The sequence below is a fragment of the Eriocheir sinensis genome, chromosome 49 (genome assembly GCF_024679095.1).
Source record: "Eriocheir sinensis breed Jianghai 21 chromosome 49, ASM2467909v1, whole genome shotgun sequence".
In the NCBI taxonomy this organism is placed as follows: domain Eukaryota; kingdom Metazoa; phylum Arthropoda; class Malacostraca; order Decapoda; family Varunidae; genus Eriocheir; species Eriocheir sinensis.
In genome coordinates this window covers 10,611,257-10,636,085 of record NC_066557.1, presented here as the reverse complement: position 1 = coordinate 10,636,085, position 24,829 = coordinate 10,611,257, and the positions used below count along the sequence as shown (strand labels likewise).

At 41.2% G+C, this 24,829-nt stretch overlaps 1 protein-coding gene and 2 long non-coding RNA genes across 8 annotated transcripts in view; 2 read left to right on the top strand and 1 right to left on the bottom strand.

The window, feature by feature from the left end:
* The first annotated feature begins 735 nt into the window (after window positions 1-735).
* LOC126981893 (uncharacterized) lies at window positions 736-11,737 on the top strand. Of its 4 annotated transcripts, none has more exons than XR_007734278.1 (2): window positions 736-10,479; window positions 10,820-11,737. It is a non-coding gene; the product is annotated as an uncharacterized LOC126981893 (long non-coding RNA). The 4 variants fall into 4 exon arrangements; XR_007734277.1 differs by having other exon boundaries at window positions 736-10,546; XR_007734276.1 differs by having other exon boundaries at window positions 736-10,615.
* A 612-nt stretch (window positions 11,738-12,349) lies between these two features.
* The window catches only part of LOC126981891 (transcription initiation factor TFIID subunit 4-like), a 36,789-nt gene continuing 24,309 nt past the window's right edge, over window positions 12,350-24,829 (bottom strand). For all 3 annotated transcript variants that reach the window (XM_050833524.1, XM_050833523.1, XM_050833525.1), the window contains 4 exons: window positions 24,325-24,510; window positions 23,390-23,503; window positions 18,222-18,257; window positions 12,350-14,291 (listed from right to left, as the gene is read on the bottom strand). In XM_050833524.1, the coding sequence (XP_050689481.1) occupies window positions 14,178-14,291; window positions 18,222-18,257; window positions 23,390-23,503; window positions 24,325-24,510 (450 nt within the window). In that variant the 3' untranslated portion in view covers window positions 12,350-14,177. The remainder of the gene's footprint in view (window positions 14,292-18,221; window positions 18,258-23,389; window positions 23,504-24,324; window positions 24,511-24,829) is intronic.
* LOC126981894 (uncharacterized) lies at window positions 14,300-17,821 on the top strand. The gene is made up of 3 exons (XR_007734279.1): window positions 14,300-15,165; window positions 15,312-16,168; window positions 16,299-17,821. It is a non-coding gene; the product is annotated as an uncharacterized LOC126981894 (long non-coding RNA).

Genomic DNA, 24,829 nt, shown 5'->3' with positions numbered 1-24,829 from the left:
TTATCATTATTTTCACATTTCTCATTTCTCGTTTTTTCTTTTCGTTTCTCCATCTTCTTTTTCCCTTCCTTATTCCTCCCTTCTTTACCTCGATCCTATTTCTCGTTTTTTCTTTGAGTTGTATTTTTCTACCTATCTTTTCTGTTTTATCATTATTTTCACATTTCTCATTTCTCGTTTCTTCATCTTCTTTTTCCCTTCCTTATTCCTCCCTTCTTTACCTCCTTTCTGTCTCTTCTTCTTTGTTCTTTACTTGCAACAATAAATTATCAAACTCATTCAATCTTACCTGTTTATTTATTTATTTATTTATTTTTACGATTTCTCTTTTCTCCTTCTTCCATTTTTATTGCAATATTCTTTCCCCTCCTCATTCCTCCTTTATTTGCATTTCTCTTCTTTCTTTCTTTCTGCTTTATCGATATTTCCTGTTTCTCTTCATCTTTCTCCGCATTTCCTTTATTCAAGTTTATCTGACCCTCTTTTTCCTCCCTTCTCCCTTGTTGTTTACCTGCAACAATAAACTATCAATCAATCAATCAATCCTTCCTCTTTCCTTATTTCTTTCCATTTCTCTAATTTCTGCTCGATATTTTCTTTTATTTTCCTTTTATCTCTTCTTTATTTGCTTTACTCATCTTTTTTTCTTTTTTTCCCCCTCTGATAACCCTTTTTTTTTGTCCTTTTTTATTTCCCTTGAGCTGTATCCTTTGTAAAATAAATAAATAAATAAATAAATAAATAAAAACTCAAATCCTACACACACACACACACACACACACACATTAAGGTCAATCACAGAGTCACTTATCAAAAAGTTTATTGGGAATGATGCATCCCCTCCATAGGCCAATAAAGCAAATACATTAAAATCCTCCATCGGTCTCTTTTCGTCCTCATATATATAGATATTTATATAATAGCTCTATTCAGCCCACGAGCCCCCCCCCAACCCATCCCCACCCACCCCGAACAGGCCTCCCCAGACACTGACCTAACCTAACCTGACCTGACCTGACCACACAAACGATACACAGCACAAAACTACAGCACGACTGACGCAGCGACAGACTTAAATAAAGGAAACTGAAGGGGCGGAGAAGGCTGTAGGAACGAGGAAGAGGAGAAGGAGAGGGATAGATTGCATTATAGAGGAAGAAAGGACAAAATAAGATGTCGCAATAGAGTCACAAATAGGGGAAATTGAAAGGGTGGAAATGTTGGAGATAGATATGATGGGAGGAAGAGAAGGAAGAGAGGAAGGAGAGACGGAAGAAAGGAAGTTGTAAAGTTTCGTTTAGTCGGCGCAACATCTGTGGTCATATGCCGGAGAGAGACAGAAGGGGAAGGAATTACAGGAGAAGGGAACAGACCCCAGGAGACGGGACACAACCCCCGATTAATACCTGGTACCCATTCACTGCTGGGTGGACAGGGGCGTAGGGTATCGGAGAAGCTGCCCAAATGTTTCCACTCTGCCCAGGAATCGAACCTGGGCTCTCTTGGTTGTGAGCCGGAGAGGAAAGAGGAAAGAGGGGGCGAAGATGAAGGAAGAAGAGGGGAGTGAGGAGAGGAAAGAGGACAGGGAAAGAAAAAAGAGGAGTAAGGAGAGGAAAGAGGAAAGAGGAAACAGAGACGGGATTGAAGGATGGCAGATGGGACGGGCAGACAGGTGCAGGGACGCTAACATACAATAAATAAAGCAGGATTAGTGAAGAAAACCTTGTAGTCTGTCGGCAGAAACTAAACTAAGTGACCTAACCAAGAACTGACAGCTGGAAACTAAAATATACAAAAAAAGGAAAAAAATAATAATAATATACATGTTCCTCGGATTTTGTCGGCGCAGAAAAAAAAAAAAGGAGAAATTAAAGTCATATAAATTCAACAAAAATATTGAAATTGAGAAAACAAAACAATGAAATCAACAAAATAAGAAAATAATGAAGAACAGAAAAAAATATATATATAAATACTACTGCATGTTAACTTTATAAATATTGTATAATTAAGCAAATAAACAAAACAAAATATAATGAAATAAAAAAAATATGATGACCAGAACAGAAAAGTAATAAAAATAATAATAATAATAATAATAATAATAATAATAATAATAATAATAATAATAATAATACAAACACACACATCTACACCAATCTTGTGCCGGGTCATCAGAGAACAGGTCAACCTACGCAAAAAAAAGGAAGTGAGGTCATCAGTGCTTCGACAGGTCAACTTAACTATGTGTGAAAGTGTGACACGGGTGAATCTATACAGGTGTGAGGGTGAAACACGGGTGAAACTATACAGGTGTGAGGGTGAAACAGGTACTTACTAAGGGGTGTCAGGGTGAACCAGGTAAACTTAAGGTGAGGGTGAGCCAGGTAAACTTAGGTAAGGCTGCGTTTCCACCAAGCAAATTGAATTGATTCAATTCATGAAGAATCATTTGACTTGATTCATTTTGAATCGGCACAGTTCCAACTGACTGAGTCTGAATCAACATTCAAAAGGCAGCACCAAGCCTGGCTTTCACGAGAATGGACGTATACGCTGTCGCTGATACAGCAGCAGTGCTGTGGCTGAGGCGCAGGCGTAGGTGCAGGCCATGGGATCGCTGGGATCATTTATTGCACGTCGTTCTCGCACTAAACTAATCAGGACGTCCACTATCATGGTGCTTACTGCTAAATCCTCGGGTGACTCGCCGTGAATGATGAAAAAATGGGTCCAAATCAATCAGTGATTCTGAATCGCCATGAATCATCATGATTTGCATTGACTCGATTCGCTTGGTGACATGCAGGTATAGCCAATAAGGTGTGAAGGTGAAACAGGTGTGAAGCATCTGAAACATAAGTTACCAATCCTAATTACATACAAGTGAGTGAAGGTGATGCAGGTGAGATCATTAATTTGTGATGGTGAAGGACAGGTGAACAAGTCAAGGTGAGTGGACACTAGGCAGGTAAAGGTATATAATGAGGGTGAAAGTTAATGGTGACACCTGTAGAAAACTAATTACAAGTAAGATCAAAGGTGCTCAGGTGTTTGGGAGGGCTCTATTAGCTGATATAAAAATTAAGGTGTGTGGGTGGATGTTGGGCAAGTCAAGATATAAACGAGGTAATAGGTAATGACCACACCTGCAGAAAACTAATTACAGGTAAGATCAAAGGTGTTCAGGTGTTCAGGACTCATTAGCTCTGATCACCTGCTAAAAGATAAATAATACTTGTCTAGAATATAAAAAAATAAGGTTTGAGGATGGATATCAGGCAGACTAAGGTGCGCAAGGTAAGCTCATATAGCCTGCTGGAAGGTAGATTGAAGTTGTAGGATAGAGTGTGAATAAAGAAAAATAAATAAGGAAGGAAAGGCGAGATTAGGTAACAGAGGAAATGTGTTGCTGTGAAAAACAAACAAACGAAAAAAAATGCAGTAGAGGAAATAAGAAATGTGTTGATAATTTGAAAAAATAAGTAAATAAACAAACATACAGGGGAAGTTAAAGTTAGGTAAAGAGAGAATCACGTTCCTGAGTAAACAAATAAAAAAATGGAAATAAATAAAAATAGAAAGGAGGTAAGGTGACGTAAGGGGATGTGTTGCCAATGAGTGAATAAAAAAATAAATTAAAATAGGAAGGGAAGGCAAGGTAAGGAAAAGGAAGGGGACGATGGGGTGAGTGAGGAGTGAGTGCGTCGCTAACTTCAGAACAAACAAACAAACCAAAAGAAGTATGTACGGGATGGAAGGGTCAAAAAGGGAGGCGTTGAGTGCGTTTTGAGAGGGAGCGAGTTAGGTGGTCAAAAGGTCAAAGGTCACGGCTGTACAAAAAAAGTATGCAGGGGATGGAAGGGTCAAAAAGGGAGGCGTTGAGTGCGTTTTGAGAGGGAGCGAGTTAGGTGGTCAAAAGGTCAAAGGTCACGGCTACACAAAAAAAATGATAAATGGATTGGTCAAGTTCGTCAGCGGCTTCACGGCAACACTTCTTCCCTGCGAGGCGCGTGTTTCAGGTGTGTTTCTCGGCGGAAGCGCAAAACAAATGTCAACTGGCAACACTCCTTCCCTTCTTGTTCCTCTTCCTCTTCCTCCTAAACCACACACTCGTTCTGGCAACACTTCGGCAATACTCCTCCGTTCCTTCCTCCTCCTCTTCCTCCTAAACCACTCTCGTTCTGGCAACACTTCTTTCCTCTTCCTCTTCCCCGTACAACACTTCTTCCTTCCTTCCTCTTCCTCTTCCTCCTAAACCACTCTCGTTCTGGCAACACTTCTTTCCTCTTCCTCTTCCCCGTACAACACTTCTTCCTTCCTTGCTCTTCCTCTTCCTCCTAAACCACTCGATCATCCTGGCAACACTTCTTCTTTTCTCTTCCTCTTCCTCGTACAACACTTCTCCGTTCCTTCCTCTTCCTCTTCCTCCTAAACCACTCGATCGTCCTGGCAACACTTCTTCTTTTCTCTTCCTCTTCCTCGTATAACACTTCTCCCTTCCTTTCTCTTCCTCTTACGCTTCTTCCTTCCTTTCTTCATCTTCCTTCTCCTCCTTCTAAATCACTTACTTTCTTCTTTGCTTCATTTTTAATCTTCCTGGCCCTTCCCTTTTTCACTCCTTCCTTTCTTATTTCTTGTCTTCCTCCTCCTACACCTTCTCCTTATTCCCTTCTTTATTATTCCTGTTTTCGTTCACTTAATTCCTTCCTATATGTCAGTTTCTTCTTCTCGTTTCACCTCCCTCTCCCTCCCTCTCTCTCTTAACTCTCTGGTGCTACACAGTTCATGCAAAACACAATACTCTGGATGTGATTTTTATTAATTGGAGTGATAAATAATTTATATAAAAATATTAACCTGCATTGGTCTACACTATTACAGTACAGCGTTAGAGAAGTTTACAAAAGAATGAATCGACAAGGATGCTCTCTCTGGTGAGGTGGGTTCATGTCCTTACGTCTGTTCATGGCGAAGGGGAAACTAAACAGAGAAAATGTATGCAGCGTACGTACTTGCCGGCTATACAGTCCAGTCGTCCCTCAAATAGCACGGTTTCCAATAGTCCAGTTTCGGCTTTATACGGATTGTCAAAGAAGATCGTTTTAGGATTTTTAAATTTCCTGCTTGTCGGGAAATTCAAAAATCCTAAAAAAATCTTCCGTGAAAATCCACGTAAAACCAAACTACTGGAAGCCGTGCTATTTGAGGGATGACTGTACCGATGTCACACCCGACACACCCAGGGCCACATCTCTTCGGTCAATACACGTCTTTATGTCATATCTTTTTCTTTCCATATGTCACACTCACGGCCATATCACTATACACATATAGGTCACACTCTATACTTTTTTATGCTATTCCACTCTTCAGCCACACTCTCAGAGCCATATCTTTCTCTACACACCTTTATGTCACACCAATCTTCAGTTTTAGGTCACATCTCTCTTCACAGCACACACACACATGGGGTCACATCTCGCCTCAACCATATCTTCCTTCACACCCAACACACAGCGCCACATCTTTCTACACACCTCTACACCACATCCCTCCTCACAGCACACATACGGGGTCACATCTTTTTCTGCACACCTCTACACCACATCTCTCTTCACAGAAAACACACACGGGGTCACATCTCTTTCGACACACCTTAGGACACATCTCTCGTCAACCACACACTCAGGGACATACTAAATTTTATGGTACACTTACACCCAGGGCCACATCACACAGTACACCCTTAGGCCACACCCCACCTAACCATACACCTTGTCAAACCTCTGTAGTTAAACCAAGAGCAAGACTTTTTTTTCTATATATTCGAGATCACTTGGTATTGCTGGTTCTCTCTGCCAAAAACCAAGACCCGGACCTTTTTTATCGACCCTAAAACACTTATTGCAATGTTGGTCTTCTATGCAACAATGTCAACGCAAAACGCCTGTCTCGTCAACACACCTTGGCAGCCCTTATTCAATGCACAACAGCTGGCTTTACACCTACATAAGTCATAAACACCTGTCAGGTCTTAGCATACACCTGCGTCGCCTAAATTTACATAGGCCAGTCTGTGGATGGGGTAGAATTTCATACACAATGGTCGTCCTTTTTGCTGGCTAACACGAGGCCTTTTCCGTACCAAGCTAAAGGTTCCTGTTACTTCCTAGGGGGTCGGGACATCTTAGCAACACTCCCTAAGGATTTCACACACCTATAATACCACTGGTCAGTATAGCAACACCTCCTTTGTGGCTCTGTACCAAATGCACGCTTGTTAGGGGACTTGTAACACTGAGCCACTACGATATTTCTGATACTTTAGGAACCCGAACTTTGATTTACAGACTCTCTTAAGTTACTATACATAAGACTCTTCAAGATATGGATGAAATACTCTGTTAGGCAGCTGTTACACATCTTTTGGTAGTCATTTTCGTACCAGCATTTTTTATATTTGAAGAAACCCAGAATTTGAGTTATAAATGGCATACTCTCTTTTCCTATACATAAGCTTCAAGTGATAGATGAAATTGTTAGGCATTTTTTACAGCCTTCTTAATAGTCATTTTCTAACACCGTGAGCCACTACCCACATTTTTGATAATAAGAAACCCAAATTTTGAGTTACAGATGACATACTCTCATAAGTTTCTATACACAAGCTTCAAGTGATAGATGAAATACTCTGTTAGGCATCTTTTACACCCCTTTTGGTAATCATTTTCATACACTGAGGCACTACCGAAATTTTTTATATTTTAAGAAACCCAGAATCTGAGTTATAGATGACATACTCTCTTTTCCTTTACATAAGACTGATGTGATAGATGAAATACTCTGTTAGGCATCTTTTACACCCCTTTTGGTAATCATTTTCGTACACTGTGAGCCACCACCGACATTTTGGATATTTTAAGAAACCCAGAATCTGAGTTATAGATGACATACTCTCTTTTCCTTTACATAAGACTGATGTGATAGATGAAATACTCTGTTAGGCATTTTATACACCCTTAGTAGTCATTTTCATACACCGTGAGCCACTACCGACATTTTGGATATCTTAAGAAAGCCGTGAGTTATAGATGACATACTCCCTTAGGTTTCAATACATAAGCCTCGGAGTAATAACTGACATTCGTAGTTTTCTGTACCTTTCTGTGCCCTATCTTCCTCTAATCTCTATGGTCCCTCAGTGCAGTCACCTCCATATTCTCAAACATTTCAGGGCTCAGACATCCACATTTGATAAGGCTTTCATAGAGACTGATTTAGTAGTATTTCCACAGGTAGTCTGACGAGCCTGGTGATACTCTGACAAGGGTTCTGCAGCTTGGAAGTGAAAAGGAACTCGTGAGAACCCGACTCATCTCCTTCGTGGCCTTGGGAAATGGTCGTTGTGAGAGCCGAAAGGATCTGAGAACACGGGTCATATTTTCATTGCCGCAGCCACTACCGTCACCAGCGCCACCTTGCAACTCCCAACCCAGACTAACGCAACATGTGAAAAAAGGTGAGAAACGGCAAACACATACATACAAAAGTAGAAATAAAGCTCTGTCTGAACGTTGACTAAAATAAATTCTAATAAAAACTGTCACTATATCAACCACAAAAGAGAAAGAAAGAGAGATAGAGGAAAAAATATAATATGTAATGTTTATATATTTCTATTTATATATATATGTTTATGTATATATATAAATCTATGACAGAACTGTGTAATGTTTGATCTTGTTCTGGTTATTCAGGGAGATCTCCGAGCGAACCTGATGACCACACACACAGAGCCGGATAGTCTTGTACGGTTGAGGGTGAAACACACACACACAAGCATACACGCACTCTCTCACACACACAAACGCAGACATTATTAGCTATTGGTCTTATTTTTCTCTCGTTTTTATATAATTTCTTTCCTTCCCTTGACCTGGCGAATAATTTGACACACACACACGCACACAAACGCAGACATTATTAGGTATTTGTCTTATTTTTCTCATACATACATACATACATACATACTTTCTGTCTGTCCCATTCTCTCCCATTTTTTGTATTCTTTCTTTTCCTTTCCTTGACCTAGCAAATAACTTCACACACACTAACACACACACACACACACACACACACACAGACATATTAGCTATTTGTCTTATTTTTCTCATACTTGGTACTCCTGTTTCTGTCTGTCCCTTTCTCTCATTTTTTATATCATTTCTTTTCCTTTCCGTAACCTGGCGAATAATCTGACACACACACACACACACACACACACACACTTGCTACTGTCTGTCCACCTTCCTGAACCATTTTGCCGTGTGTTGATCAAAGAATGGAAGGACACACAGCCATCTGCCTCCCTGATCCTTCTAGATTTGTTCCTTTTTCCCACCGTTGAAGTCCCATGCCAGTCATTTATGTGCACTAAATAGCCCTTCTCACTTATCTTCTTTGTTTTTATTTATGTGATGAATTTTGCAAACTCGCTTCTGAAACAACGTAACTTTATCTTATTTACCTAGTTTATTATACAGGGCCTCAGCTATACTCGAGTGTCCTGTCTCAAACTTTATATTTGTCAAGATTTTTCTTATATTGCCGCACACTCTTTGCCTCCATCACCTCCTCTTCTAACTCACTCCAAGTATTCATATTTTCATTGGGGAAAACTGTACTTTTTTTGTCATTAACCTGGTAGCAGTGACAGGCCAAATTTGTGGCTTTACCGTGTAGCAGCGACAGGCCAAATTTGTGGCTTTACCGTGTAGCAGTGATGGACCAAATTTGTGGCTTTCCCGTGTTGCAGCGACAGGCCAAATTTGTGGCTTTACCGTGTAGCAGCAACGGGCCAAATTTGTGGCTTTACCGTGTAGCAGCGACAGGCCAAATTTGTGGCTTTACCGTGAAGCAGCGACGGGCCAAATTTGTGGCTTTACCATGTAGCAGCGACGGGCCAAATTTGTGGCTTTACCGTGTAGCAGCAACGGGCCAAATTTGTGCCATGATTGAACCCCCCAAAATAGATGATACATAAACTGATCACAAATGCTTTGATATATATTATGAAATGGTTTGTGTGAGTGATGATTTTTTCTCATTTTTCTCGCTTGGAGGGACCATTAAGAAACATGATCCCCGCTGCTACCGGGTTAGACATTTTTCACTTTTTTTTCTTGTGTCCCCTCAACTCCCTGACCTTACTTTTCATTTTCAGTAATATAATGTGCATCCCTCAGTGCCCCAAGATTTAATTTATCAATAAAATAACTTACGTAATGTTCAACTTCCCACAATGTTCATCTTCATATCCCTAGTACAGCCAACCCTGACCAATGTTGCCAGATTGTCGTACTCAGCCGATTATATTTCCCGACTTCCTACCCCTAAACTGTCTTCTGGGCTCCGATAACGAAACTCATTTATAGTTATCGTTAAGAGTTAGATTCTGATGTTTCTTGGCAATAGTTAGGCGTCAGAAACCGTTAAGTACTATGCTCTGAGTACAATGACCTAGCAACAGTGACCCTGACAGTATTACCAGCTGGATGAGAGCAGAGGAAAAGAATACGATTTAAAATGTATAATTTAAATACTATATCAAGTAACAAAAGACTAGGAAACTATAATGATATGAAGTTCTTCCACAACAACAAAATAATCATCAAAATTCTATGTTCCAGTCTTCTTACAACAACCTGTTTTCCTCAAAGTAAAAAAATGCAAAAGTCAAGTCACATTCCTTGACACCTTTACAATATTATGATAAAAAAATAGCAAAAAATAATATGAACAATGCCTCTTCGTGACCAGAAAACATCCTTCCGTCATCTCGTCCTGCTTATTTCCTAGATAAAATTAATAACATTTCCATAACACTTGTCCCTTTGTACGTAAAATATGCTATCTCCCAGAAGACTACTGAACCCTTTCACCCATAGCCCCACCTGTATCAACAAAGTGGGAAGTCACAAGAAGAAAAAATGAAGAAAACGTCCACACACTCAACACCCATATTCCCAGAGGCTTAAGGCTCACACACACACACACACATTTGATAAGGCTTTCCTGGAGATTGTGGGTCTTTCCATGGGTAAGTTTATGAGCCTAGTGATAGTACGACAAGGCTTTGGTAGAGATAATGTTACTATTTCCATGGGTAAGTTTATGAGCCTAGTGATAGTACGACAAGGCTTTGGTAGAGATAATGTTACTATTTCCATGGGTAAGTTTATGAGCCTAGTGATTACGACAAGGCTTTGGTAGAGACTGTTATGTTACTATTTCCATGGGTAATTTTATGAGCCTGGTGATCGTTTGACAAGGCTTTGGTAGAGATTATGTTACTATTTCCATGGGTAATTTTATGAGCCTGGTGATCGTTTGACAAGGCTTTGGTAGAGATTATGTTACTATTTCCATGGGTAATTTTATGAGCCTGGTGATTACGACAAGGCTTTGGTAGAGACTGTTATGTTACTATTTCCATGGGTAATTTTATGAGCCTGGTGATTACGACAAGGCTTTGGTAGAGACTGTTATGTTACTATTTCCATGGGTAATTTTATGAGCCTGGTGATCGTTTGACAAGGCTTTGGTAGAGACTGTTATGTTACTATTTCCATGGGTAATTTTATGAGCCTGGTGATCGTTTGACAAGGCTTTGGTAGAGACTGTTATGTTACTATTTCAATGGGTAATTTTATGAGCCTGGTGATCGTTTGACAAGGCTTTGGTAGAGACTGTTATGTTACTATTTCCATGGGTAATTTTATGAGCCTGGTGATCGTTTGACAAGGCTTTGGTAGAGATTATGTTACTATTTCCATGGGTAATTTTATGAGCCTGGTGATCGTTTGACAAGGCTTCCGCACCATGAATGTGAGGAACACTCTTGCGAACCAGACTACCCTGTGTGGCCTCTGGAAATTGTTGTAAGAGCCGAAAGCATCTGAGAATATTGGCGTAAATGTAAGACCGTGAACAGTCCAGGTGATGCTAGAACGCTGCCTCTCTCACCCCCTTGCTGTCTAGTGAATTACAGAGATACATGTCGAGTTGTATCACCGAGTTCTCTCTCCTCCTCTGCTTTCCCCTTCCTGACGTGCCTTCCTCCCTCTTGCTGAAATGACATGTCTAGTGAATGACCAAGATACATGTTAAGTTGTATCACCGAGTTCTTTCTCCTCCTCTGCCTTCCCATCCCTGACCTGCCTTCCTCCCTCTCGCTGAAATGACTGTCAATATAGTTTTTATCGCCTCAATACAAGTGGCTTTTCTTTATATTGTTGATGCGAGCTGCCTAAATAAAAGTGAATGTGTTTTTTGTAATAATGTAGGAACGGTTGCCTTGTGGTTTGATTTTTATATCCAGCGTAATGCAAGTTTTGGAAGTCTTGAATCCGTTCTTATATTCTATGCGTTCTTTAACTATTCTTTGCATGTTGATTCTAATGTATAAATTTTCTGGCGGTCTTGGAATAGCACACACACACACACATATTTTTTTTAGAGAGGCATGACACACTATAGGTACACACACACACACACACACACACACACACACATTTCATCTTTCCATTCTCACTCCTCATCCTCAGTTATTTTTTCTGGCAATGTCTTGGAATAGCACACACATACACATATTTTTTTTTAGACAGGCAAGACACCCAAGTCACACACACACACACACACACACACACACACACACACACACACACACTTACACCCCTTTCATCTTTCCATTCTCACTCCACATCGACAGTTTCACCCACTTTATCCACGTTCCACAGCCTCTTCCACCTCACCCACAAGACACTTTATGATATTACGGCTCGTTAATACTCTCCCGTCGACCGGCACTCAAGATACGCAGCAGAAAAAAGATAATTGAAGGTGCTTGGTGTGTTGCGTGTGATGTTTTCAAATGGTCGCTTCTTTTTATATAACTTTCCAAATCTTTTATTCTCCCTATTTTGCTGATTTTTCCTTTCCCTCATTTCTTTTTCTTTCTCCTCATCTTCTCCCTCCATCTTGTAGGAACTGTGAGTGAGTGTGTACATGTGTGTGTTTGTGTGCGTGTGGGTACCAGCTCATCCCTTGACCCTGGGGCATGGACGAAGCGAGACAGGCGTGCTTCCGAACTCTACTACTCTGCATGACGAACACAGAAAAGAAACACTAAATTATTACCCTAACAAAACAGGATTGTCGAAAACTCAAAAACGATCAGCCTCTTTTCTCTTAATGTTCCTCCTTCACCACCACCTACCCTTTCCCTCTTCTCTCCACCCTCTCAGAGCTTCCCCCTTCTGGTTACCACAAGACAAAAAGCAACCAAAACTGTATAACAACATATAATTACAAAAAAACAGTACACAGCATCCTCAACACACAGTACAAAATGCTTAGCTACAATTGGTCTTCTTAGTTGTACCTGTTTTGGCAAGTCACCCTCGAACGCCACACCTCACCCCTCCTCGCCTTCCCCCTCCGAGCGTCACACACCCTTACACCCCGCCCTGACGCACACCCTAGGCCAGACAGATGCTGTTTACAACCCCTCGGAGAAGATTTACACAAAAATGGAAGCAGCGACAGCCATGGGTATCATTTTAACACCATTTTTGACACCATCGTTTTGACCCTAGGCTGGTGATGAACCTTTGGGGGCAGGATCGGGAGGGGGAGTCTGCGATAACCCTCCGATGATGGGGCTATGGAGGGGTGAGGGTGTGGGTGGTAGGGGTCCCTGCAGTCAGACGTGAGTGGGTGGGGGCAGTCAATCAGTCAGTCGGGTGATCCGCTGATAGGGAGAGAGTGGCTGGTCGGTCATAGGCTGGTCAAGGCTTCACTACGCTTTTTACTCTCATTCTCGCGCTTCACTACGAGACTCAGAAAAGCGTACACTTCATCCGGGAGCTGTGGTGATGGTGGCGGTCTGGCGGCTACTGTGTGTGCGTCTGTATGTGCGTGTGTGTATGTGTATGTGTGTGTGTGTGAGTGGCTGGCAAGGCGGTGGTGGTGGAAGATCTTGTGCCGTGACTAAGTGCCTGTTCGGTGTGGTCTGTTCCGCCGCCGCCGCCGCCGCACTGTCTCCGCCACAGCTCGCCGCGCCTCAGGTCGGTGGACAAATGATAACCGCAGGCATACTTAAAGCATTCTTGTTCAACCGAGTGAGAATACAAGCCAATTGAAGCAGGAGTTATAATTATGGTAAAATCAGGTGCAGTTTGCCGGTACAAACCAAGAAAATGTCTCCTGAACATCTATACAATTTCTTACAAGTACAGCAGACGTCAGTTACCTAATATCTTCTTGCATATGTCTTACAGTTAAGTTTTCCCTTCCTCCTCCAGCACAATATATTAACAAATCTCCCTCACGGCCGCCACCGCCGCCGCCGCTGCTGCCGCCTCCGCCCGGGGCCTGCGGCAAAAAGTGAAGCTTACGTCTTTGGCAACTTTGCTGGCCGAGGCTCCGCCCGTGAGGCAGCAGCAGCAGCGGTGGCGGCGGCAGCGCCCCTGACTGTGTGGTGCCCCGCGCACACAAGACACACCCTAACCGTAGCTCTGTGGTACAAGAACAACACAATAACAGAAAGGCCTCGAGTCTTAAAAACTGTACAGTATCTACAGAGGCTGCGTATCAAAGGTTCTCCTCAGGTTCCGTAACATGTCGGCGACGGGCATCGGATAAAAATATTTTAAAGATTTTCCTATCCAAGACGTAGTATGTACAGGGTCATGCACAAAATAGGGTTGATACTATATATTTTGGGAATAAAAGGTTTGGTTGTACCTTCTCTGGTGTGTAAGCCACTGTTCGCACGTCCACGGGTGCCGGCCGGGGCATGCGCTGAGACAATGTTCGGCGACTCACCGGGCGCCGGCGGCCCATCACAGTCCCCGCAGCGGCGTGGCCCCGAGGCCCCGAGGCCGCGCGGCGATAAGACACTTGACATGCTGCATGAGAGAATCACAGATCTTCCGCCCCGCCGGCACCCCACAGCGGCGGCGGCGGCGGGCCACTTCTCCGCGGCACGGCAGAGAGGAGAGGCAGTTTCACCTGGCACTCACCCACGAGAGAGGCGGGGCAGCACAGCCCAGCGCTTCCCCCCCGGAGGGAGGAGGAGAGGCAGCAGCATCACCCGGGCGCCCCCCGGCCGGCTACTTGAGGTAGGAGCGGTAGAGGAGCGGCGCCTTGTTGAGCTCCTTCTCCTGCTCCATCAGGAACACCAGGTCCCTCATGTTGACTCTCTTGATGCGGGGCCGCAGCGGCATCTGTCGGGCACAACACACACACCGTCAGACACGCACAGCACCCTCACTCACACACACACACACACATATGCACACATACACACTGGCATACCCATGACACACTGCCACACACTAAAAACCATTTCCACAGTCCAACATAGATAGTTTGAAAGTTTCTTCACCCAAACACACAATAAAACATCTACACACACACACACACACACACACACACAGTTCACTCCCTGTACATCAAAACCAGGTAAATTCACACACATACCAATAGCTTACACCCTCACATCCCCCACACTAAAACCCTTCACCCTCACACCCATCATCATCATCATTTAACGTCCATTTATTCCCTATGGTGGGGTTGGACGGGATAATATGAGCCTCCTCCACTGTTGCCGGTCCATAGCCATTTCTTCAGTGGTGTTCAGCCTCCTCATATCTTCCTCCACCCTCACACCCACACCCACCCAAACCATACACACTCACACAAACCCACCTACCAACTCACACACCCACCCACACCTTACACCCTCACACCCACACCTAAAGTTAGCCAGAGTGAGTGGAAGTAGTCCAAAACAAACAAGACCAGGGAGTTACGCACAAAACAGGACACCAAAGGACATTAAAACACCCAAGGCATGTCCGGAAAATTTAGAAGGACGGGGAAATGGAAGGAAAAACAAATGAAGGACGGAGGAGAGAAGGAATGTTATAAGGATGAAGGAGTTATATAGGACAGGGAACTAGAAGGAATATAAAGAAAGAGGGGAATAAAGGAACAAAAGGGTGAAGGAGTAGAGGAAAAGAGAAATAGAATGAACATGTGGGAATATGGAAGTAAAGGATCATAGAGGAATAAGGAAATGGAAGGAATATAAAAGTGATAAAAGAGAGGAATAAAGGAACATAGGGAAAGAGGAAGAGAGAGAACTAGAAGGAAGATGAGGGAATATGAACGTAAAAGAACATGTGGGAATATGGAAGTAAAGAAAAATAGAGGAATAAGGAAATGGAAGGAATATAAAGGAATAAAAGAGAGGAATAAAGGAACATAGGGAAAGAGGAAGAGAGAGAACTAGAAGGAAGATGAGGGAATATGAACGTAAAAGAACATGTGGGAATATGGAAGTAATGAAAAATAGAGGAATAAAGAAATGGAAGGAATATAAAGGAATAAAAGAGAGGAATAAAGGAACATAGGGAAAGAGGAAGAGAGAAAACTAGAAGGAAGATGAGGGAATATGAACGTAAAAGAACATGGGCGAATATGGAAGTAAAGAAAAATAGAGGAATAAGGAAATGAAAGGAACATAACAGGATAAAAGAGAGGAAGAAACACAGGAGATAAGGGTGATCAATGCGACGAAACACAACCAAGACCAAAAATAAGATCGCCGTCGTCTTTGAGAAAAGGGAAAAACAGGTAACAGATGCAATACACAAATAAAGTTAAACTAAAACCATCATCGGAAGAGGTCTTGATCCCATAACAAAAATCTTGGTCAGCACACTTGGGGAATCAACAATCAACTCGGAGCATGGCATAAGATCATAGGGATTTAATAAGCATATGAAGAATGGAGAGACAGGCATGTTATAAGGATGGAGTAATATATCATCAGGTTAAAAATATTTAGGCATGTCAGACTCCACGGCAAAACACAGAAAACCCAAACCATTTAGACGCAAACAATGATAAATATGGACTGGGTGGAGGAGAGAAAGGAACATTATAAGGATGAAGGAGTAACATATCATCAGGTTAAAAATATTTAGGCATGTCAGACTCCACGGCAAAACACAGAAAACCCAAACCATTTAGACGCAAACAATGATAAATATGGACTGGGTAGAGGAGAGAAAGGAACATTATAAGGATGAAGGTAAGATATATCATCAGGTTAAAATATTTAGGCATGTCAGACTAAACACAGAAAACCCAAACCATTTAGACGCAAACAATGATAAATATGGACTGGGTAGAGGAGAGAAAGGAACATTATAAGGATGAAGGAGTAACATATCATCAGGTTAAAAATATTTAGGCATGTCAGACTCCACGGCAAAACACAGAAAACCCAAACCATTTAGACGCAAACAATGATAAATATGGACTGGGTAAACAACAAACATCATCACCAAATTAGAAACACAAATTAGTCCACCTTAGGAAAACTAATGAAAACAAAAACCAATAAAAAAGCATTCATGGTATAAAAAAGTTAATAATAGCAAATAGTTGGGTTAGTAGGCACACACAGGAAGGGTCATAACAGGTATTAGTACTGGTGTCAGCTGGGTCAGGGTAGAATAGATTGAAAAGGGAAAAGGAATAAAAAGCAGGAATGTGAGAAAATAGTAGAAGAGATTAAGGTGGAAAGAGGAAAGGAAGTAATACACAATAATTAAAAAGAAAAGAAAAAGAAAGAAATGAAGATGAAAAAATATTAGAAGAGATTTATTAAGGTAGAAAGAGAAAAGGAAGGAAAACACAATAATCAGAAAAAAATAATAAACAGTAATGAAGATGCGAAAATATAAGAAGAGATTAAGATAGAAAGAGGAAATGAAGGAAAAAAAACACAAATTAAAAAGAAAAAATAAATAAATAGCAATAGATGAAAAAAATATTACAAGAGACTGATACAAAGAAGAAATGAAGAAAAAAAACACAAATTAAAAACAAAAAGAAAAAGTACTAATATAAACAAAAAAACATTAAGGGAGATTACGACACAGCAGAAAGCAGAGAAAATAACAACAGAAACAGCATTCATGGTTAAAACACAATAATAGGTTACTAGGCACACAGAGGATGGGTCATAACAAGTATTAGTACAGTCATCCCTCAAATAGTACAGTTTTCAATAGTTTGGTTTCAATTTTATACGGACTGTCAGAGAAAATCTTTTAGGATTTATAAATTTCCTGCACGTTGGGAAATTTAAAAATCCTAAAAAATCTTCTTAGAAAATCCACATAAAACCAAGACCGAACTATTAGAAACTACTATTTGAGGGGCGACTGTAATAGGTTAGTAGGCACACAGAGGAAGGGTCAGAACAAGTATTAGTATTGGTGTCAGCTGGAGGAGGGTAAAATAAATAAAAACAGAACAAAACAAAAATAGTGATATAAATGAGAAGATACTAAAAGGGAGAGCCAGAAGGGAAATAATATAAATAAGAAGACATTAAAAGGAAGAAAACAGAGGAGAGACTTAAGAAGACATTAAAAGGAAGAAAACAGAGGAGAGAGTTAAGAAGACATTAAAAGGAAGAAAACAGAGGAGAGAGTTAAGAAGACATTAACAGGAAGAAAACAGAGGAGAGAGTTAAGAAGACATTGAAAGGAAGAAAACAGAGGAGAGAGTTAAGAAGACATTAAAAGGAAGAAAACAGAGGAGAGAGTTAAGAAGACATTAAAAGGAAGAAAACAGAGGAGAGAGTTAAGAAGACATTAAAAGGAAGAAAACAGAGGAGAGAGTTAAGAAGACATTAAAAGGAAGAAAACAGAGGAGAGAGTTAAGAAGACATTGAAAGGGCCGAAAAGAGAGGATTAGAAGACATTGAAAGGAAGAAAACAGAGGAGAGAGTTAAGAAGACATTAAGAAGACATTAAAAGGACGAAACAGAGGAAGAAGACATTAACAGGAAGAAAACAGAGGAGAGAGTTAAGAAGACATTGAAAGGAAGAAAACAGAGGAGAGAGTTAAGAAGACATTAAAAGGACGAAAACAGAGGAGAGAGTTAAGAAGAGAGGAACACAAATTAAATGAAAAGGAAACAACAACATCCATACTATAAAAAAAACAGCAAAATTCATGGGTTAGTAGGGACACAAAAAACACGTCACAAGTATCATGGTCATCATCAGAGGCAGTGGCTGTGGAGGATGAGGCAGTGGTGGTGGTGGTGGTGGTGGTGGATTGCTTACCGATTTTTGGGTGAACGTGCCACTAAAAGTTGCACCCTAGAAGAGAAAATGAGAAACACAAATAAACAAACAAAAACAAGTCATATCAACGGAAGAAGTATGGAAGGAAGGAGGAGGAAGGAGGAAGGAGGAGAAGGAGGAGGAAGAAAGGTGTGTGAGTGTGTGTGTGTGTGTGTGTGTGTTTACCTAGTAATTTAACAGGGTCTGGGCTTACGCTGGTGTGGTCCCGTCTCCATATCTATAATTATCCAACTTTTCCTTGAAGCTCTGCACACTCTTCGCCAATACTATTTCTTCACTTAGTCTGTTCCAAACCTCTATATTTCTTTGTCTCTTGAGCATCTTCCCTTAATCAACTTTTTACTATGTCCTATGTGTGTGTGTGTGTGTGTGTGTGTGTGTGTGTGTGTGAAATATTTTGTCTTTTGTGCATATGAGGACAAACGATGCAGGTTTTTATATTTTTTCCACGGTAATATAAAACACCTCATTCTTTTTTTTCCTTCATTCCTTAACGGATTTTTTTGTCTCTCCACCTTTCTATATCCCCAACTATCCCTCCTATTCCATTCTGTGTGTGTGTGTGGGGGAGGGATATTTTTTTGTCTTTTGTTAATATAAGGACGAAAGATGCAGTTTTTTTTTTTCCCACGGTTATAAAAACACCCCATTCTTTTTTCCTTCATTTCTTAACCCCCTTTTTGTCTCTCTATCTTTCTCTATTCCCACCTGTCCCTCCCCCTCCCCTCTCTTGGCCGCCACATGCTTATTTTTTTGTCTCTCTCCTTTTCTATCCCCAATTGTCCCTCCCCCTCCCCCCTCTTGGTCCCCCCACTCATGTATGTTTTTCTCTATCCTTCTCCAACTGTCCCTCCCCCTTCCCCCTCTTGGGCCCATAGTTGAAGTTTATAGTTAATTCTACTGTCCTGTTTTCTTTTCCTTCTTCTTCTTCTTCTTATTATTATTATTGTTATGCTTATAGTCCTGCCGCAATGTCTATCCATAATTCAATTTTTCAATAAACTCGTAAATCTGTTTGGGACATCAAGTTTTGTTACGTTTATATAATTCTTTTTAACATCTTTGCTTTTTCAATATAAACTCGGTGTTGTTATGTTCTTCCTGCGTCGAGTGTGTGTGTGTGTGTGTATTTACCTCCTTTATATACCAAATCGGGCTAATTGTCTCCTCCCTGTCAAATAAACAATAAAATACTAACTGGGGGAGGAAGGGAGAGAGGGAGCGAGGGAGGGAGGGAGAGAGGGAAGAAGAGAGAAGGAGGGAGGTAAAAAAGGAAGAAGGGAGGAAAAACAGTTATAATTACAGGGAGGGAGGGAGAGAAAAGTGGCCTATTACAGGAGGGAGGAAAGAAGGGAGAGAGAGAAGGGGGGAAGGAGGGAGGGAGATATGGTTTCACAGGAAGAAGAGGAGAAGGAGGAGGAGGAAGCAGAGGAAGGGAAGCATAACAGATGGGAGAGGGAATAGGGAGGAGGAGGAGGAGGAGGGGAAGGAGAGGTGATTGACTGCAAAAGGAGGAAGAGGAGGAGGAGGAGGAGGAGGAAGTGAACCATAGCAGTTGGAGGAAAGAAAGGAAGGGGAGGGAAAGGAAGGAAAGGAGGAATGGTAGAAGAAAGAGAGAGAGGAAAAATCTTGAAGGAGAATAGAGAAAGAGAAGGGAAGGAAACCGTAAAAAAAAAAGAGGAAGATGAGAAGAAAATAGGAAAACAGGAGTAAACACAACTAGAATGAAAAGTAGAAGAGATAAAAGAGAAATGGCTGGAGGAAAAGAAAGGAAAGAAGAATGTGTTAAAACAGAGGAGTCAAGACAGGAGAAACTAGAAGGAAAACATGAGATAACAGAGGGATGGAAAAAGAAAAAGTTTGGAAAGTTTCGTTTAGTCGGCGCAACATCTGTGGTCATATGCCGGAGAGAGACAGAAGGGGAAGGAATTATAGGAGAAGGGAACAGACCCCAGGAGACGGGACACAACCCCCAATTAATACCTGGTACCCATTCACTGCTGGGTGGACAGGGACATAGGGTATCGGAAAAGCATACCAAATTTTTCCACTCCGCCCGGGAATCGAACCCGGGCTCTCTCGGTTGTGAGCCGAGTGTGCTAACCACTGCACCACGAAGCCCCCATGGAAAAAGAAGAGGAGAAAACAAAGAAGAGAAAGAAATGAAGGAGAAGGAGACAAAGAAATAAAGATAGACATAATAAACTAGAAGAAAAATAGAGGCGTTAAACAGAGAAAGGGACACTGGGATACCCTGGGATCAAGTCATAGGGAATCAAATGCCTTACATATCCTTCAATTCAGAGTCTTCCAATATAGCAAAAAACCTGACCACCCATTTTTCTCCCTCCCAGCCATTCACTTTTAGCTCAAGGGGACACTTCACAACAACAGGATGGGCAGGGCAGGGCAGGGCAGGCAGGGAGGAGGGGAGGGCATGGAGGCATTAATAAAAGAAAGCTTGTTGGTCTCGTTAGCAGGTAAGTTTCGTGTGTGGGTGTCAGGTGGAGGTGGAATTACGGGTGGGAGGGGGGATTAAAAAGTGGAATTATGGGAGGTGTGAAAATAGGATTAAAAACATATATGGGAGGAAAGGATAGAGGGTTAACTAGGCACTGTATATATGGGTGAAGAAGTGTAATTATGAAAGGTTTGGGAAAAAAAAAAATAATAATAATAATAATTGAAAAAACACATGTGGGAGGGGTAGGGACATGGGGTTAACTTAGCAATGTTTTTTTTTCTTCTTTAATCTTGTTTTGTTTTAGATTTTGGTGGCAAGTGATGTTTAGGATGAGAATAGTGATGTTTGTGTGTTTTGTGTTGGTGTTGTCTTGAATTTTGTTTTGCTCTGTTTTGTGTTGTGTGGGGGGTTAGGGGTTAGGGAGGGGGTGGAAGAGGTTGGGGTGGGGAAGGGGGAGGAATGGGGGAAGAAGGGTGTGATTGGGAAATGGTTAACTGGTGTGTGTGTTTACCTAGTTGTATTTACCTAGTTGTAGTTTTATAGGACCTGGGCTTACGCTCGTGTGGTCCCGTCTCCATATCTGTACTTGTCTCGTTTTTCCTTGAAGTTGTGAACACTCTTCGCCGATACTACCTCCTCACTTAAGTCTGTTCCAAACCTCTATATTTCTTTGCGGGAAGCTGTATTTTTTTGTCTCTCAAGCATCTACCTTTTCTTAATTTTTTACTGTGTGTGTGTGTGTGTGTGTGTGTGTGTGTGTGTGTGTGTGTGTGTGTGTGTGTGTTTATCTAGTTGTGGAATACAGGATAAGAGCTGTGTGTGTGTGTGTGTGTGTGTGTGTGTGTGTTAAGGTACAGGTGTCTCAAAGATAAGAGGAAAGAAAACAAACTAAATAGAAGTCAAATCAACAAATGTAAATCAAAATAAACATGAGGTAGAAATCTCGCACAAAAAAGTAAAGACATAAATGAAATAATACTGACAAAAATATATACACACAGGGAAAAAAAATAATTGAGAACAAATCATTCATACCTTAATACAAACTAAAATTCAAAAATATACAATAACTACATACAAGGAGCCAGACTCGAGCTTAAAAAAAAAAAAAAAAAAAAAAAAAAAAAAGGGGAAAACAGAGGAGGGACTAGGGGTGAGAGGCAATAGAGAGAGGTGACAAGAGATGAAGGAGTGAGGTGAGAAAAGTGGGAATAAAGAAAATGCGATATGAAGTGACACAAGAATGAAGATAACATACCAAAGTGAGATGATGCATGCAGGTAAATAGGACAAGGTGAGGGAAGGGGTGCAGGAACAAAGGAACAAGGAGTGAGGGAAGTAAAAGGAAGGAAAAGAATATAAGAGGAATGATAGGGAGATACAAGAACAATGAAATGGGGAATAACATGACTGAGGTGAAAAATGAGGAAGGAGAGAAGGAAAATGCACAGAGGATATAAAACAAGGATAATGAGATGCAGGAAGAAGTGAATAAGAAGTGAACATGCAGTGAATGATAAAAAAAAAAGAGAAATAACATGACAGATGAAAATGAGGAGACAGTAGAGGAGGAAAATACACAAAAGAGGAGATAAAACAAGGAAAATGAGATGCAGGAAGACATGAATAAGAAGTGAACATGAAGTGAATGATAAAAAAAGAGAGAAATAACATGACAGATGAAAATGAAGAGACAGTAGAGGAAAATACACAAAAGAGGAGATAAAACAAGGAAAATGAGATGCATAAAGACATGAATAAAAAGTGAACATGAAGTGAATGATAAAAAAAAAGAGAAATAACATGACAGATGAAAATGAGGAGACAGTAGAGGAGGAGGAAAATACACAAAAGAGGAGATAAAACAAGGAAAATGAGCTGCATAAAGACATGAGTAAGAAGTGAACATGAAGAGAATGATAAAAAAATAAAAAATAAAAAAGGAAATGAGGAATAACATGACTGAGATGAAAATGAGGAAGGAGAGAAGGAAAATACACAAAAGAGGAGATAAAACAAGGAAAATGAGATGCATAAAGACATGAATAAGAAGTGAACATGCAGTGAATGATAAAAAAATAAAAAAATAAAAAATGAAATGAGGAATAACATGACTGAGATGAAAATGAGGAGACAGTAGAGGAGGAGGAAAATACACAAAAGAGGAGATAAAACAAGGAAAATGAGATGCAGGAAGACATGAATAAGAAGTGAACATGCAGTGAATGATAAAAAAATTAAAAAATAAAAATGAAATGAGGAATAACATGACTGAGATGAAAATGAGGAGACAGTAGAGGAGGAGGAAAATACACAAAAGAGGAGATAAAACAAGGAAAATGAGCTGCATAAAGACATGAATAAGAAGTGAACATGAAGTGAATGATAAAAAAAAAAAAATAAAAAAAAAATGAAATGAGGAATAACATGACTGAGATGAAAATGAGGAGACAGTAGAGGAGAAGGAAAATACACAAAAGAGGAGATAAAACAGGGATAATAAGATGAACGAAGGAGCGAATAAGGAAACAAGCAACAAATGACATAGTACTAACAGAAGACGGAGGTGAGAGGACTCAAGACTGCAGGGATTCGACAAGACAGAGCGACAGACATACGGACAGACGAACAGTGAGACAACGGACAGACAGACAGACAGACACAGGGCCGGAAAGTTACTCACGTCGTCCACCACGTTGAGGTCTAGTTTGGGCTTCTTTTTGGGGCCCTGCAGAGCGTTTAGGGCGGTCCTGTTGGCGTCCCTCTGTCGCATCTCCTCCATCTCCACACGCTGCATCTGTGGGCCGCGGAGAAGGGGATGTAAGGGTTAAATGGAGCTCTATTCTTGGAAGGGCACTAAGGAAAAAAAAAAAAATGTTATAGGCCCAAACTGTCCCCTTGATAAGATGTAGACATGAAAAACAGTAACAGTAAAGAAAAGAAAATAAAGTGTGACTATTTGTGACTTGAAATGTTAAAAGGCTCAAGTTTTGTCGATTTTCTCATCAATAAGGACAAAAGATACACATATTTTCTTTTAAAGTAACCATCAACTCATATTCTTATCCCTCTATACTTCTTTGTTTCTTCATCCTCTCTTTTGGCTCCTGAACTCCTCCCTATGCCATTTAGTTTTATCATTTCTTATCTCCCTCTATGCCTTCATCCTCTGTTCATCCCTCTATACTTCTCTCTTCATTCCTCTACCCATTTTATTTCTCTCCATTCAATTCTTCATCACAGCTGTCTCTCTCTGTCCTTCCTCTCAGCTTCTCCATCTTCATTTCTCTCCATTCAATTCTTCATCACAGCTGTCTCTCTCTGTCCTCCCTCTCAGCTCCTCCATCTTCCCTCCTCTACCCATTTTTTCTCTCTCCATCCAATTCTTCATCACAGCTGTCTCTCTCTGTCCTCCCTCTCAGCTCCTCCACCTTCATTCCTCTACCCAAAACTGCCTCCTCAACCCCAATAACTGCCTTCATATATAGTTATCGTTAAAATGGTTAATTATTGGTGTTTTCTGGATATAGCTATGGCTCAGGAAGCGTTAATACGAGGCTCTGAGTACGATAATCTGGCAACGTTGCTCCGTCCTTCCTCTCGGCCCCGTACACTCACCTCTTTCGCTTTGGCTTTTAGCTTCGCCTGCTCGGGGTCCTCAGACTTGCTGCGTGACTTGGCCGCCCGTAGAAGCATCTCCCGCTCCTGCTCGTCCTTGCGCTTCTTCTCCAGCCTGTCCAGCTCCTCGAGGAAGCGCAGCTGAGCCTTGACGTCCTGCTTTACATCGTACCGGCTGTCGCACTGCTGCAGGGGACACATGGGAAGAGAAATGGTGTGAGGGGGTGGGAGAAAATAGGGTTTGGTTATAGGGGAAAGAGGGTGAGTAGGAGAGATGATGGGATACAATAGGTAGATTTCAGGATGGGAGAAATGGTGAGGTGGTGGGAGAAAAGTTTATTTATTTACATTTTTCTTTTTTTTTTTGCCCGTCATGGCCCAGGCAATTTTTATAGTGGCGTCATTTATTCTCCTCACCCAACGCCCCATGCTCAGCTCTCCTATAAGACTGCCTTTCCACACAGCCTTATCTCACCCTTGGTTATGGGGAAATAAGGTGAGTAGG